We start from the raw sequence: 17668 nt of genomic DNA on the forward strand, positions 1-17668 counted from the left end.
AGAAGAGTTCTCAGTAAAGAACAAATATTATAATGCGTGGGATTCATTTCTAAACAAATGAACCTAATAACCAACAGAACTAGAAGGATTCTATAGGTATTCATATCGGCTTTTGGAAGATCTTCTAAAAAGAAAAATTCCAAATTCTAATCTAACTGTTTTTCCCCCAGCGCCCAAGCGTTTGTTGAACGTCAAAAATCACAAATTTTCTAGGGCTTTTTTAGGCTTTCCGATGTGGCTCCCGGGTCGAAAGTATTGGCGAATCCAAAAATCTAGACGCCCTCTGCCGACTGAATTACGAAACTACTTTGTCAGTACTGCAAAGTCAAAACAAGTTTTGTTCCTTATGTTTTTTCCTATCTCACGTTGTCCAACAAAGTATCATAATTATTATAATATTTGGAGAATTTATATTGGGATTATTGTCTGGGTTTCTGAATAGAAATATTAATTCCGAAAAAATATTGGAAAAGGTATTTATACCAGTGCTTTCAACTGGCAAGAGTTAGGTTAAACGTTTTTTCTTTTCGAGAGTTTTCTGCTGAATTCAATTGACGATTTAGAAATACAATTTCATAATTTTCATACTTCCAAATGAATGCTTTTTCTCATCTGTAGAACTTGTTCCATGAGCTGAATCATATTTATGTCTCTTGAGATTTCAGTATGAGGAATACATATATCATAACATGGAATTGAACTCGGAATTGAAATACTTTAAATAGAAACTTCACAAACTCAGTATATGCTACCTCAACATTATTAGCTAGGTTTAATTCAAGAAAGAATCTGTGAAATAATTGGATTTTGTGTCTAGGTACAGTGGATCACCAATATCATCGCTCGATTTTATTCCACAATTCATCCCTTTCAAATGAAGTATTTCCAAAGAATGTTGATCTTTCTTTACGAAACTAAATCAATCAATTCACTTCCGATGAATATCTTGATTAATTAGAAAAACTCTGTTAGGCCGTACAAATCTCGAAAAGAGTACTGACAAACGTCAAAGTTTGTTTTCATTTCGCAGCGCCCTCAACGGTAATTGGATTTGCGAATACGCTGCTTATGCTCAAGTTATTCGTCTTTCGTTTGCATTTTTCACGGACATAGAATGCAGAAGTTCGCGAGGACCTCTAAACAGCCAGATTCTTCCCTCTTGCCTCTCCCACGCGGTGCTTACCAAATTAGTATTACCCGATAATTGAAATGAATAAAAGAGGAAAATAGTATAAATAATTTTGACTGGTAGATACTTTTCCGAGTAGGGTAGGCAGCTCCTACCTTGTACACCCCGACTAGCCGCCACGGAAGTGTGGGTAGGTTTCCTTCCTCAAGTTCGCTTTCTTCCTTATTCAATAGGTGTTTGAAGTATTGCGTCCATCTTCGCAGGATATCTGCGCAGCAGGTTAACCACTTGCCATTTTGTCCCTGCATGTATTTATCCTTGGTTGAAATCCTTCTTTCGTCTTATTTAGGGCTGCGTTGAAATTTTTTTGCTCATTATGCTCATTTATTTTGCAGAATTCATCGATCTACTTCACCTTTTGTTTCAGTGCATTTTTTTTTTAATTTCTTATCCTCGTCAATTCTTCAGGATTTTTTTGGCGTTCACCTCTGAACTGTGTCTTTCAATGATTTTTAATCTTTTTGGAAATTGGTTTTACAGTTTAATACCAGTGAAAGTTGATAAAAATGTATATTTTGTGGTATTATGATGAGAAAATCATAAGATATCCGCTTGTCTAGTTTTGTAATTGAAATCATTTCAAACAACAAACACTTTCGATGAAGTATTCTGTTGAATAATAAGAATTTATTCAGATGCATACCACCCGCTGATATGAATATCAACAAGGGTTACCATCTGAATCGAATTGCCAATTTGCCCCACTGTTTAGGCGTGATCCTTTTTCATGTCACTCTGTTGAATATTCAGCAGTCAGCTCAAGATACATGGAAGAGTCAGGATTTTGAACCCTCTGAATATAGAGACGAATTTTGGCGCTGTACCCACAGCTTACTAATGATTATGGTTATCTGTGACATCATAGTTACTGATGACAGAATAAGCATTTATGAATTCTGCCATTTGAAAGATCTGTTTTGTTCACACTCTTTTATATTTGTGAGTTTGTTATATACAAAAATGATATCAAGATTCATTATTTCATTATCTAGTATCTATACTCCATTCATTTTTATTTTAGCAGTTGGTTGGCCATAAAATAATCTTCTCAAGTTTTTGTAACTAGAACGGAGTAAGGTTGGCACTCATGAAATGTCGTTAATGTCATATCGCCGTTGCCACAACTAGTATCAATTTTTATTACGAAAATGACGAAAGTGATTGAAAAAAGAGACAGGGTTTCGGGAAGTGCTATTTTTAGAATTCAGGTCCGCTCATTCAAATAGTTACCCTGATATTCTAAAATCCACAATACGTCAGAGGGTAGCGAATATATTCAATGTAAGAGAATAGAGAATTTATATAATGTTTCATCTGAATCTAAAGGACTTATATTTCAGCTGAATATTTCCACAATCAGAAAGATTGTGAATGAAGAGGATGACAAAGAATTTCTTTCTATTGGGAGACCCAAAAAAGTGGCATTTAAGAATTTTATGTTTGAGTGAATTAATGCGAAACGTTTACTACAGGAATTTCGATGAATGTCATCGTAGAATAAGTTCCCGAAAATTGATTTTTCTATTTTTCATTTGGCTTGTCCTATATATTGTAAATGTCTTAAGGTACCAATAAATACCTAATTATTATATCAATGTATTAAGATGAACAGCCACAAATACCCGTCAGTTGTCCTGTTAATTTTTTATTCATGTGAAATTTTTGTTCAAAGGCGAAGTTCATCTTGACTTGAAACTTCCTTTAATTCCTTTTACTTATATTGATGCAAGATGATTTTTGTTGGAGAATTTAACATTCTAGTAATTATCTGTTAATTACTTCGGGAAATAACTGGATTTGGTATGCCTTCAATCAGTTTGTATAAACTTCAATTATGTTCGTCACATATTTTCCGAAGAGATTCGACATTGTGATAAAATTCGTAATAACAGAAACTTTCGTAGAACGGGCAACATAGCATTGATTTAAAACCCAAAAATGTTTTGACAAGCGTCATAACCCCACATTTTAGAGTGAAATGTGTCAAATTTGCATGGCCAACCGACTGCTAAAATAAAAGTGAATGGAGATTAGGTATATAGATACTATTCCTTTTAACCATCTAGATACAAATTAATTCATATTTGTACTTGACATAGTATAGATAATGGACTTCTCAAGGGCTACATATATCATATATGTATCTCAGATAGCTTAGGGCCTTATCTATATGCCCAAATAATCATCCAAAAACTCTAAATCCGGACAAGTCCTCAGTATACGTAGTATATAAATAATAATTCATCATCTCAAGGGTGATCGGCCACCGAATGCGAAGTTGAGCGTTTTCAATGCTAAATAACAAGCTATGTCACTCGATTCGTAGCTTATCAATTATATTAGCATTGAAAACGCTCAACTTCGCATTCGGTGGCAGGTCACCCTAAGAATAATCAGACTTATCAAATTCAAATTTTCAGTTTTGCTAAACAAGTGAAACAATTTATTAAACAGACCTCACCGTTTCCTAGCTCCGTTATTTTTTTTTTGTCTGATACAGAAATTGGTTTTTATTTATTTCAATTTCAATTTATTGTTAAGACATAAATTCCTTCATACAAAATACATCAAGATCATAATACACATATATTATTATCCCCGCGGCAAGCCAAACACACCTAGGCAGAATGCCTGTGTTGTGAGTCTCACACACTGTCAGGGATCTGTAGAATGTATATATCCTCAAGTAAATCGGGGTACAGAAAAGATAAACAATTTGTTGTGAAAAGTTGTTCAGAAATAGAAACAAGAAGGAAATTAACCTAGCTACAGGTTGAGAGGTCAGAGGAGCACACCAAAATTTTAAGGAAACCAAAATCAGAATAATTTCAAGTGATTAGAGTCAGTAATCAAAAATTTCTTTACCTCTAATTTATACTTCCGGAAACTCAGTTTTCTCGTATTGATGGGTAGCATATTGAATAGTTTCGGTCCGAAATAAAATAAAGATCTCCGAGATACATTTTTCCTAAAAAATGGGATTTGCATGGACTGATTCATTGTGGATCTAGTGGTCTTAGATGTAGTAGTATACGTAAATTTATTGGTATTGAAGAACATCCAAATAAGACTATGGTAAGCATATATTGTTCTGAATTTGAAAATATTAGTCTCCTTGTATAGGGTTTCTGTGGAAAATAGTCTGCTTTTTTTATAAATTATTTTTATTAACGTGTTTTGTGTAGTTTCGAGAATATTTATCACATTATGATAAGCTCCGCCCCATGCTACTATACAATATCTTAAAATTGATTCAGCAAGTGCACTGTAGAGTAATTTCAAACATCTAAAGGTGAGTATTTCTCTAAGTACATAAAATTTATTCATGAGAGCTCTTAATCTGGAGGTAACATAACATATATGTTCAGTCCATTTTATATGCTGATCAACAATTACACCTAGATATTTGTGAGATATTACTTTTGTAATAGTTGGACAGTTACACTGTACGTTATCACTACAGCCTGGACCATGCACTTTAATGGTAATGTTGGGGGGTTGGTCAACGATATTCGGAGAAAAAGTCATAAATTTTGTTTTTGTTATGTTTAAGCTCAATAAGTTATTATTCAACCACTTTTGAATCTTTGATAGTGTAACGTTTTCTTCGCTTGATTAAAACGTCCAACTGATTAAAATTATTTATTTACACTTAATACACTTACAACTCACAAACTAACGGTCGGTTTCATAATCAAACCTAAAGTCCCTTTAATTTTAAAGCCTCCTTTAACCCTACTAAAAATGACAGTAAAGGAAGCTTTAAGCTTAAAGTGACGTTTAATTTGATTATGAAACTGGACGTAACTATTACACTACTATTTATTTCCACTAGTCGCTTGCACTGTAACTGTACTTGTACCTGCCTACCTGCTCCTCCGCTGGGCTTATATAGGCGCCGGAAACATTCAGGTACCTTCGCGGTTATTCGAGAACCTCGCGACCGCTCTGGTTCACGAAAAGTCCGACCTAGGGATGTGTGGTTCGTTCAATTTCGAGGAACCAGATCGATCTAGATCCATTGCGGGGAAGACCCGGTTCAAAAGACCCGTTCAATTGACCCATTGGTTCTTTTAGGGGGTTGGGTTTTGGGTTGTGATCTAAACATTGCGCATGGTTCGAATTTGGATCCGTAGTCCCGACTCGATCAGTTCACTGTTCTGTTAGGAAGTTCACTTCAGTTTAGTTCAGTTGAATTAAATTTTGATAGAATGGAATATGGATGCTTCTTTAGTAACAAACAGCTGTATTTTGTGGGCCATAATATTTTTGATCGGCTGAAAATAGTTAGTTGAGGTCTAATTTGTGAGAGAACCGGTAAAAATATTGACCCCAGTGTAGAAAAAATTCAAAAACCAAAAGTCTTTCGAAAGGAAATGGATATCGGACGATTCAAATTTTGAAATGGAGACGTCAATCATTGATTTACAGGTTCGAAATTCGTAAGATCTCGTCTCATTAATTTCGTCCAAAACTGAAATTTTTGAAATTCTGGATCTTCAAAACGAAGCAAGATTATGTTATTGCTGCGAATCCAAATATTTTCCTCAAATTAATCTGAAAAAAAGTTGTAAAATTGACCAATTACTTAAAATTTACTTTCATCAATATAGCAATAATAACAGAAATATAAACTTTAATTTTTACTATTCCTAGTTCCTATCATTCTTTCTTTAACGGGGAGCCGATGATTCACTTGCGAAATGCAAGTTCATTTTATTACTACTACCATATGTTTCTTTTGGGTCAGTCTGTAACCCATCTAACTATTCGGGTACCTGGGTCATGACTAGACGGAATTATAGGCTTGTTCGTAGAGTGGTTCACAACGGTTGTGAACTGTACAGAGCAAGCGCAATTCCATTTTATGGTAGCGAAAATCCAATTACGCTTGCTCTGTACAGTTCACAACCGTTGTGAACCACACTACGAACAAGCCTAATGAATCATTCTTTCGATTCCAGATCTTCAGATCTCCAGATCCCATATCGATTTTGTGGGTCGCATGTGAGACGTTTGGCTCATTCGACCCAGTTGAACGAACGGATCATTTTTCGGGTGGAGAACTGAACGAACCATTGGTTCTAACGAACCGGTTCTTTTGATTCGTTCGTTCGTGAACGACACATCCCTAGTCCGACCGCAAGGGCTACAATAGGTTTAATTCTGCGACATGGTATGCCTCTTTCCAATCTTTACCAAAAAACATTAACGCAGCATCATCAGCATAGCAAATCATATCTCCCGAGAAGTTACTAATACGTGAAATGCTGTTTAAATAAACAATAAAAAGAATCGGGCCAAGAACTGTACCCTGTGGAACACCCAAATAAACTGTTGAACATGAACTGAAATTATCTCCAATTTTTATAATACCTGTTGAGTTCTTCCAGTCAAATAATTCCTTATCAAATCATGAGCTATTCCACGCACCCCATAATTGCATAGTTTGTCGCACAAGATGCTGTGGGAAACCGTGTCAAAAGCCCTTGCTAGACCAACAAATACAGTCAAACACTTCAGTGAGTCGTCCATGGCCTTTACGATCCCTCCCACAAAATCAATATCAGCCTTTTCTGTACTAGAATTCTTAAGGAATCCGTATTGGTTCTTTGTTATTATTTGGTGGTTGTTGAAAAAAGAAAGTAATCTTGTTTTTAAAGATTTCTCGAAGACTTTTCCGAAGTTATTTGTTAGGGATATCGGCCGATAGTTTTTCAACTCGGATTTATTTCCCGATTTGTGAATCGGAACTACAATCGAATGCTTCCACTGTTCCGGAATTTTTCCCGATTTGTAGCATGAATTTATAATATAGGCTAAGGGTTCCCCAATACATTCATGTATCTCTTTTATCATCTTTGCTGAAAAGCCGTCAGGACCAGGGGAGGAGTTATCCTTTAAATTAGATATCAATATTATAACTTCGTTTTCGGTTACCAGTTCTAGAAATATTGAATGTTCAGTAGGTGAATCATTCAAAAATTTTTGCTCCACCTCACATTTATCAATTTTATCCGCCATATTTTTCCCAACATTCGTGAAATACTCATTGAAAAGATCGGCTTTTTCTTCATTATCCGAAATAACTTCTGCACAGTCATTCAGTATATTTACTTTTTCGATATTTTGTTTTCGTGCTTTTATTTCAGTAATGTCATTTATTATTTTCCACAGTTTTCTGTAATTCCCACCACTTTCACCAATTTTGTTGCGATAGTAATCATTTTTAGTCTTCCGGATCAAGGAGTTTAATTTATTGCGGTAAGATTTATATTCGAATTCAAGCTCCTTGGTATGTACACGAAGTAATTTCTTTTTAAGTTTATTCCTATTATTAATTGACGTAATGAGACCCTGAGTTATCCACGGTTTAATCTTTAATTGTTTTTTATTTTTTATTATACTTTCTTCAGTACATTCGTCGATATATTCATTCAATATATGCATGAAGTTATTATACGAAACCTGAACGTCAACATTATAAACATCTTCCCAAGTTACCGCAGTGAGAAGAAGCTGTCTCAATCTATCATACCTTATTTTTTTACTTTTGAATTCTTGAGATGTGCTGGTACTCTTTCGATTCAGAAGAGATAACGAGACAAAAGGTGTAAAGTGGTCGGTAATATCTGTTTGGAACACAATTGGTTCGATGGAAAGGTTGTTGTTCTTTAAAAAAGAAATGTTATAGCTTATAGCAGAGAGAAAAGTTAATCTTTAGTTATAGCATTCATCTTTATATTAACAAAACTTGGTGAATCCATCACTAACATCAATGGCCCAATATTCATTCCATTTCACTCATTCAAAGGAGGTAGAACTACATACCATACCAGTAACCCTACTCAAGAGGAAGGTTACATGGTTAACTTTGTGTGACGTCATTGAAACATCATAGTTACATAGCTATGATCGCCAAAATGTGGTTACCAAGTAACTACAACTAAACCATAGTTAACCACTAGCGCCAAAATTCGCCTGAGGTCTGTAGTTTTAGGCTGAATATGAGGAGAATTAAGTTTTTTTTTGGGATATAAATATAAAGCTGGCTATCGTTGAAGAGCCCCAAACAAGGTTTCAACTGGAAGCACACTTTTACGTTGAAATAGAGCCAAATAGGATTTATTCAGCCTTTTGCAAAGATGGTATATATGGAAATGCCACCTCAGAGTACTATCAAGGAACAATTCTACAAACTTAACTAAATTCTCAATTTGATACTTGATTACATTCAGCTCCATAACATTACATGTACTAACTTGGCGCTATTCATTCTAAGAGAACTTTTAATCTGGCAATTATGTTCTTCAATCGGCTTATCTTAACAGTACAAAGCAGTTAAAAATATCTTATGAACCTTCAATTTTTCAATTCATTCTCCGAATAATATGAATAGAATCCCTAATGCATCAATTTCAATCTGGTGTGAACATCCGAAACTGCTATCTGAATTCAACATCTCAAGAATGAGTCATTACAGTTTTTCTTATACTGCTCATTTGAACACCTCTGGTGGCTAAAAGCTGATTAATTGAGTAGAAATTATATATTTGGCCAAGCATGAGTTCATCATTTTAACTGAAGAGTCCACAAAACAGACAACACTGTCATTTCAAGTAAAATTCATCAAAAAACACCAAACCGAATCACTCGCCTTGTTAAACAGCTAAGAGAATGCAGAAAAAAGGTAGGAATGAAGGAATATCATCAATATTAAAGATTATCCTTATCGAATTATAAATACCTTCATTTTTGGGTTTTTTCGCTTGGAATGAATCCATAATAACTCTTGAAAATGCAACATAAGTTACAGCTATTTATATAGATCACAAATATCCATTCTTTTCACAATAGAAATTAATTCATAAACTTTATTCAAGAGTCAAGTTCAAACTCTGTTTTGTTGTTGTTGTTATTAAAGCAAATAGAAACCATAGAAGATCTGGGGGGAGAGCATAGACCTAATAATACATGGACAGGCCTTCACGTGGTTTTCCCGTTCACCGCATCGAGGAATACCCACGAGAGAGAGGGGGGTGGTAGAAAAGAGAGATAACAGCAGTCCCTGGCAGTAACATGGACCTATAATACTAATGTTAGTATTATACATCTATGGGTAGTAAACGTCAAGCTGGTAGCTGGTAGAGAATAATTCAACGTTGCCGCTTCAAACAAGTTATCGAGTAAACTCGGGAATTCTACCAGTCCGCTGATCCTCCATGTTGCATTTTTGGGTGGTTGTCGGTAGATTTATAGACTTTCTATTAATTTGAAGCAATTTTTGTACTGAAATCAGAGACAACAGAGGTTGTCTCTGACTGAAATTAACTTCGAAAATGTTATCAAATCAACTATATTTTTCACGTACTTGAAACTTTCAAGTGCTGATAAAATAATAGATTCCGTATAAAAGAAATACTACCTGAAAATTTTTTTTTCTGATTTTTATTAATGTAAAAAACTTGAGAGTTGTGTAAAACAACATTATTATCTCATTCGCCGGGGTCTGATTTTATATACACTGAAATTACTCGTGATTTGGAAAGATAAAAGGACCCCTGCTTTGCGTTCTAGCTGCACAGAGAAAAATTAATCGTTAAAGTGAATTTTTTTAATCATTTCACCTTCCTTGATCAAAAACATGTGTAGTATAGAGAAAAGGGCAATAATTTTAAGTATGTTTATTGATACTTTCACAAATAATATGAAATTTCCTGCTGGGGAAATATTTATACGATGATTAATCATTCACATAGACCTAATGAAATATGGACGGGCCCTGAGAGAGAGAGGTCACGAGTAGTACGTTAGAAAGAGATGGACATATGGTAGAAAATGTCAAAATCATATGTTTATTGTTTACTGTTCAGCTACTGTGTTTTCAATCGATATTTCATTCTCCTCACAAACAATTTAGCAGAAAACTAGGTTTTTAGAATCGACTGCTACATGCTAATTAAGCGAAAGTGATTTATTTTTGGAAATAATAGACCAATAAAGGAGTTTCTTTGTTATTTCATGTATGTACATATAGGACATGATTTACAAGGAATATACCTAGTCTGTTTTCTATATTTCACAAGGCCACAGCAAGAATTTGTAGAGGTGACTTGAATTTCGAGATAGTAGATATATTTTTGAATATTATAAAGAATGTTGTTCTAAACGAAGTAGTTACATATGTACCATCACATTCTATTTCAAGGCATGTCCGAAGAAAATACTTAACTCCAATCTGGATTCAATATTAGGAAGAGAAGAGATGTAAATCATGTTGATATTCAGTAAGCCCTGTGACATCGTCAAACTCAAAACTCGATATTTTCTGTTGATCAGTGTCACAGAAATCTAACACTGGAAAGCCACACAATGAAGAAACAGGAGCACTAAAATATTACTGCCAGGAGTGCCAGAGAAGAGCAACTAAACCACCTGATGGAGAACCTATCAAAATACTTGTGAATGATTAATCATCGTATAAATATTTCCCCAGCAGGAAATTTCATATTATTTGTGAAAGTATCAATAAACATACTTAAAATTATTGCCCTTTTCTCTATACTACACATGTTTTTGATCAAGGAAGGTGAAATGATTAAAAAAATTCACTTTAACGATTAATTTTTCTCTGTGCAGCTAGAACGCAAAGCAGGGGTCCTTTTATCTTTCCAAATCACGAGTAATTTCAGTGTATATAAAATCAGACCCCGGCGAATGAGATAATAATGTTGTTTTACACAACTCTCAAGTTTTTTACATTAATAAAAATCAGAAAAAAAAATTTTCAGGTAGTATTTCTTTTATACGGAATCTATTATTTTATCAGCACTTGAAAGTTTCAAGTACGTGAAAAATATAGTTGATTTGATAACATTTTCGAAGTTAATTTCAGTCAGAGACAACCTCTGTTGTTGTCTCTGATTTCAGTACAAAAATTGCTTCAAATTAATAGAAAGTCTATAAATCTACCGACAACCACCCAAAAATGCAACATGGAGGATCAGCGGACTGGTAGAATTCCCGAGTTTACTCGATAACTTGTTTGAAGCGGCAACGTTGAATTATTCTCTACCAGCTACCAGCTTGACGTTTACTACCCATAGATGTATAATACTAACATTAGTATTATAGGTCCATGTTACTACCAGGGACTGCTGTTATCTCTCTTTTCTACCACCCCCCTCTCTCTCGTGGGTATTCCTCGATGCGGTGAACGGGAAAACCACGTGAAGGCCTGTCCATGTATTATTAGGTCTATGATCATTCACAAGTATTTTGATAGGTTCTCCATCAGGTGGTTTAGTTGCTCTTCTCTGGCACTCCTGGCAGTAATATTTTAGTGCTCCTGTTTCTTCATTGTGTGGCTTTCCAGTGTTAGATTTCTGTGACACTGATCAACAGAAAATATCGAGTTTTGAGTTTGACGATGTCACAGGGCTTACTGAATATCAACATGATTTACATCTCTTCTCTTCCTAATATTGAATCCAGATTGGAGTTAAGTATTTTCTTCGGACATGCCTTGAAATAGAATGTGATGGTACATATGTAACTACTTCGTTTAGAACAACATTCTTTATAATATTCAAAAATATATCTACTATCTCGAAATTCAAGTCACCTCTACAAATTCTTGCTGTGGCCTTGTGAAATATAGAAAACAGACTAGGTATATTCCTTGTAAATCATGTCCTATATGTACATACATGAAATAACAAAGAAACTCCTTTATTGGTCTATTATTTCCAAAAATAAATCACTTTCGCTTAATTAGCATGTAGCAGTCGATTCTAAAAACCTAGTTTTCTGCTAAATTGTTTGTGAGGAGAATGAAATATCGATTGAAAACACAGTAGCTGAACAGTAAACAATAAACATATGATTTTGACATTTTCTACCATATGTCCATCTCTTTCTAACGTACTACTCGTGACCTCTCTCTCTCAGGGCCCGTCCATATTTCATTAGGTCTATGGGGGAGAGTCGTAGACATAATCAGAGAGTCTCTGATAATACTATTATTTATCATTCTTGAGTTGTCTCTGTTATTTATTAAGTATATGGGGAGAGTAGAGAGCAATAACTTCAATGTTTGTTCCCTAAAAATCTTAAAATACATGTTAGTTCATGTTAGCGTAGAGAGAAGGCTATCGATCGCCGTACTAAAAATGTGTCTCCAAAAACTGGAAAATAGGAGTCGCTGCGATCGCTAGGAGAATTATTAGCCAAAGGTGTGATTCACTGTAGTTTTTTCAAATACGTCTCTTCAAATCTATAATACATATTTTGATTTATATGCAATAAAAAACCGTAATTGACTTTATAAAGGGCAGTAAGTTATCAGCACAGAACACTAATTATCAGCTTTATTCATTTATAATGATGAATTAATGAAATTAAAAGGAAATCGTTGATCAAAAAATTATACCTACGTTTGTTTATAATTGTTAAATGAAAACAGGATATATATAACATAGTTAATAATAATTAGCCTTAGGATAGGAATAGAATTCAATAGCTACTATTGATTAAAATGTAAAAGGGTAACAGAGTTCCTTATGACTGAAAAACCATCACATGTGATAATAATAAAAATTGGTTTGTTGTAATCTTCAATATTATATAATATATGTTACAGCTAAAGATAGGTGTGAATCTAAACTTAAGATTAGCCGGCTGAAGTCTAAACTTAGGTTTAGCTTCGACCTTGAGCTAATGTTAGTTCCTTCTATCTTTAGCCGGCTAAACTTATGTGTAACCACAAACCCTGGGCTAAAAATGTTGAAGCTAATGGAAAAAGAAGCAGAAGTATTTGTAGGGCTTCAAGGGTGGCAAATTTTAGGCAATTAAGAAAAAAGGTATAAAAAATATAGAAATTCTAATATTTATGAAATTAATGAAACTATTAAAGCAATGCTTTTTTTGTATGAATTTCGGATACTTTTAATAGCAGGAAAGGATTATGTTGAGCAGTTAAGAATGAGCATACAAGGAGAAAAGATGCGAAATGAAACTTTTGTTTCTATTACTGGATAATTTGACAAGGGGAATGAATGAGCAAAATCAGAGTGACAAAAATGATGCCCCAAAATAATCTTCTTTATTAAAATACCAAAAACCTAATTCTGAAGAAATGTAAGTGTTTAGTCATGCACCAATCTCGGTTGTATATAGCTGTCCAGACCGTTTGTCTGCGCTTAAAGACTTGAATACTTCATACAGGGTGATTCATCAAGGATTGCTAGTCGTATGTCGGAAAACTTATATCCAACGTCTTGGGAAGAAATTCTTGTGACAAAGTCAGCTTGGAGAAGCGTTTTCAACTATTTTCAAGTCCATAGGTTTATAGTTTCTGGTTTGATGGCGCAAATGATCGTTTTCACAAAATACGATTTTTTTTATAAAATATACCCGTAATGTTGGAAAAAAATTAGAAAACATTAGAAACTATCGTTTCTATTTCGTAGAAAACTTTTCCAATTGTTGGATGGTAGAGAAAAGAAACTGTTTTCACAGAAAAAACACTCTATATTTACTTATCTTCTATATGTATGAATTGATGATTTAAAAAAATCGCTCAATTTGAAAGGCATCAGCTGTAGAATTTCTTAATCATATGGAAATAACACATTGAAAGTTTGAATTGAAAAACAATGGGCGTTATGCAACATAATCTCAAGATTCTCAAGTAATTATGAATGCTATTTCGCATATTCCAATTTAAAAATTGAAATGAATACGTGTTATTTCCACATGCAAGCGTCATACGTCATATCCGACCATACACGAGATATCCAGCCAATACGTTTTTAGCCGTTTCGTTTCTGCTAATGTGCACATTAACCGGCTAAAGATGAAATCTCCAGAAGCAAATAAGCATTTTATCGAACTTTAGCCGGCCCTCGAATATAAACCAAAGTTTAGCCGACTCATCTTAATTTTATGCTCACGACTATCTTTAGCCGTAACTTATACATTCAGTGAGGGCAAAAAAAAACCGAAGGTACATATTTTAGGCGAGTATCAACAAGGTTGCGTTCACAAACTTACTCCGAGAGTAGAGTATGAGTATGGCCATGCTCAGAGAGCATACTCTGAGGAACTAAAAGTACGTTTGTGAACGCTTTGAGTAATCAAAGCTTACTCAGAACAAATAATCTGTGGTTTGCATGCAAGCAGCGATCGTTCTCCCCTGCTCTCTACTATCCAAAGTCTCCAAGGTTTTTTTTAGGGAGATATCGTAAGTAACCGCAAGTAACCGAACGGTTACTTCCCCCACTACTGTCAATCTACAATTTTTCTCCTGCCTCCAAGAAGATATAGCATAAACTATATTACCTAGCCTAAACATTGGCTTGAGCAGGAAATGGCTCTCAGCTTAAGTTACATCTTAGACCTTATTGTCGTCTCAGGATACCTGTGCCACAGGATAATCTAATCGAAACCGCAACTAAGGTTGCACTGACAGCGTTACCAGTGCAGCTTCAAAACACCTTCTAACGCAGCTCCTACAAAAAGATGGATCAGTCGAACAGGACAACATATCCGGAGGTAAAATATCCTCCCATTCGGATCTCCGGGGGGGGGGGGGGGGGTCATTGGATGCCAAACTAACCGATAATCCAGTTGACATCTCAAAACGTATAATGATCCTACGCTTTCCTGCTGCAAATTAGCAGTTTGTGAACATCATTGCAGTATACTGCACCCACTTTGAACTCCTCATCTGACAACTTAAAGGATACTTTTTACGAAACACTCGTTGCTACATTAAGTAAGATTCCGAAACGGGAACGAATTATTCTCCTTGAAGACTTCAACGCCAGAGTGGGTAGTTGCCAAGACGCAGAACTGTGGCCAGGAATAAGAGAGAAACACGGCACAGACAGCATCAGTAAAAGCTGCCTACCTCTTAATCCTTTTGAATACAGGTACTTGATGATGGCTCGATACTCCAATTTTTCGATTTTCACATTTCTTTCTTTTAATTTATTGCGCAACTCTGATGGTTTAATTTTTTGACCTCAAACTTCACACTGACACTTCTAATGAGTTATTGTTCGTTGCTACGGTATATAACGGAATATTTTTTCATGCATGGAACTGGTCTAGGCTAACTAGATATCAATACATCCTTGTATATCTATCTATTCCTATATCTTCTTGCCTGCCTCCACAAAAAGTAGTTAACGGTTATAGATCTCAATAAAATCGTACGGTCACAGACGGTTTTATTTCAAATTAAAAAATATAAGTAATGAATAATGTAGTGTAGCAGTCGTGGTTCCCTGCCTTCAGGAGTTCTTATTTAGTAAGGATTTAATTTACATAATCCAATATCTATTCACCCATATTATGCATGAAACATCCAATTTTTGCTTGTTTAGGCGAGACAACCAGTGGACGTTGGTATTCTTTCAACTAAGGGGTAGTTCCGATATTCCCGAACAGTACTGTTAGTATTCCCAGAGACGATGCCTATTGGCCCAGACGTTCGACTTCTATTGTTATTCGATTGCGGGCCAGTAAAACCAGCAATATCGGAACCTAATTAGAATGGAATAAGTTCATTCAAGGAATTATTGGCAATCACTATTGCCGTTAAATCTTCTTACTGATTATTGAGGGTTATTTCTACTTATTCTTCCATATTCTGTATTTTTTTTTTTCATTTCATTTTACAGAATGCACGATCAGAACACATGAGTTGTCCAAGTAAAACTGAAAATGAACAAATTATTTAAGGTTAGTCGTCGTCCTTTATCGTCATAGCACCATCCCCCGGAAGCACCCCCACTATCGAGGGAGGACTAATCTGGGCTCAGCTCAGGAAGGCTATGCACCCAATCTCAAGTAGAATCGTAGTGGTTGCTATTCTTGGAGTCCCGAAACGTTCAGGAATCTTGGACGAACCAATCCCCAAGAACAGAACAAGCACAGTAAACCTGGAAAATTGTACAGGAACAAAACACTATATTACAACACTAACACTAATATAAATCTTCGTCGTTGAGTATTACGTAATATTTAATATTTTCATATACTGTAACGGGTTTTCCTCGGTGTACTCGAGCGCCAGCTATTCTTTAGGGGAGAATAGCAAACCTACCCTGGTAGCTACTAGCCGAAGGCAAGGTTCCTCGGTGTCTGGGGTGTTAGCGACAACCAGTGAAAGTCAAAATCAACGCACACAAATTATATTTGTCGACTCGTACAAGGAAACACAAATGGCACTATTATAAAATTCGTTCAGTGAAAGACTCGAGATCAGTGAATTTACAGGGCAAAACGGACGGAATGAAACGGGATCCGACCTCAAACGTTATACGGGGGTTTACGGACTTGTTCGCCAGCCAGAACCTAAGGCGCACACTTAACGGACAGATATCGGACTTCAGCCAGGTAAGGGGGTGAAAAATTACGACACAGAGTTACGACGGCTCACCCTTAGGCGCGTTCGGCACTCCCTGGGTATTCACACTAGCAGAATGACTCCCTAACCTTAGGGGTGAACACGGGAACGAGATAAAAAGACGGAAAATGAGGAAAGGGTGTGCCACCCCAAAGTGCCTTCGGTACCCCCGGGTATCCACACCAGCAGGGTACTTTAATGACAGTAGGGGTGGACTGAAAGAGAAGGGAAATTTGAGGGAAGGGTGAGCCACCCCAAAGTGCCTTCGGTACCCCCGGGTATCCACACCAGCAGGGTACTTTAATGACAGTAGGGGTGGACTGAAAGAGAAGGGAAATTTGAGGGAAATTTGAGGGAAGGGTGAGCCACCCCAAAGTGCCTTCGGTACCCCCCGGGTATCCACACCAGCAGGGTACTTTAATGACAGTAGGGGTGGAACTCAGACTGCGGTATAGGAATGGGGAAGATAGGAGTTAAAGTTCCAACAGTGAATAATAAAAAAAACGGAGTGTCGTCTTACCTCTGGGCTATTTTCGGCCACTTACACTCGTGAAACTCGGAAAAAATCGCCCAAACTGCGGTGAATGAGAAAAGCAAAAAAAAAAGAATTTGAACTCTAATAAAAAACAAAAAAAAAAACAATCTTCTAAAAAAATCCGGCGGACGGCACTAAGTAACAGGTGAAGCGTAAATCAATCGTAAGCAAGTCTGCGATCAGGAAATAAATCTCAAGTACGTGAACAGTCGGTGAATTAATCGTAACTGAAGTGGCCTGCGGGGGAATATCTGATTTTATACCCAGAGGGGGGTGCGGAAATCAGATGTGCCCCGACAGTCGAAATTTGGTAAAATATGCGTCGATGAAGACGTCTTAATTTCGACTTATCTTTGCTAGAGAACAAAAAAAACACGGTTATCTTCCAATTCAGGATGTTTTATACGGTGTGACATCGTTTTTAGGAAATGAAAACGGAATAAAAACGGTGCGGAATGTTTACAATTCCGAACGATGTCGGAATCCTGAATTGGAAATTTGAAAAGATTTCTCGGAAAATTAATTCAAA

General features: G+C 35.8%; 1 protein-coding gene across 1 annotated transcript in view; it reads right to left on the reverse strand.

Moving 5' to 3' along the window:
- The window catches only part of LOC123313750, a 20134-nt gene extending 11023 nt beyond the window's left edge, over positions 1-9111 (reverse strand). The window contains exon 1 of the mRNA XM_044898744.1: positions 8937-9111. Within this exon, the coding sequence (XP_044754679.1) occupies positions 8937-8973 (37 nt within the window). The 5' untranslated portion in view covers positions 8974-9111. The remainder of the gene's footprint in view (positions 1-8936) is intronic.
- Positions 9112-17668: the final 8557 nt, after the last annotated feature.

Source organism: Coccinella septempunctata, chromosome 5 (genome assembly GCF_907165205.1).
Source record: "Coccinella septempunctata chromosome 5, icCocSept1.1, whole genome shotgun sequence".
Classification (NCBI taxonomy): Eukaryota; Metazoa; Arthropoda; class Insecta; order Coleoptera; family Coccinellidae; genus Coccinella; species Coccinella septempunctata.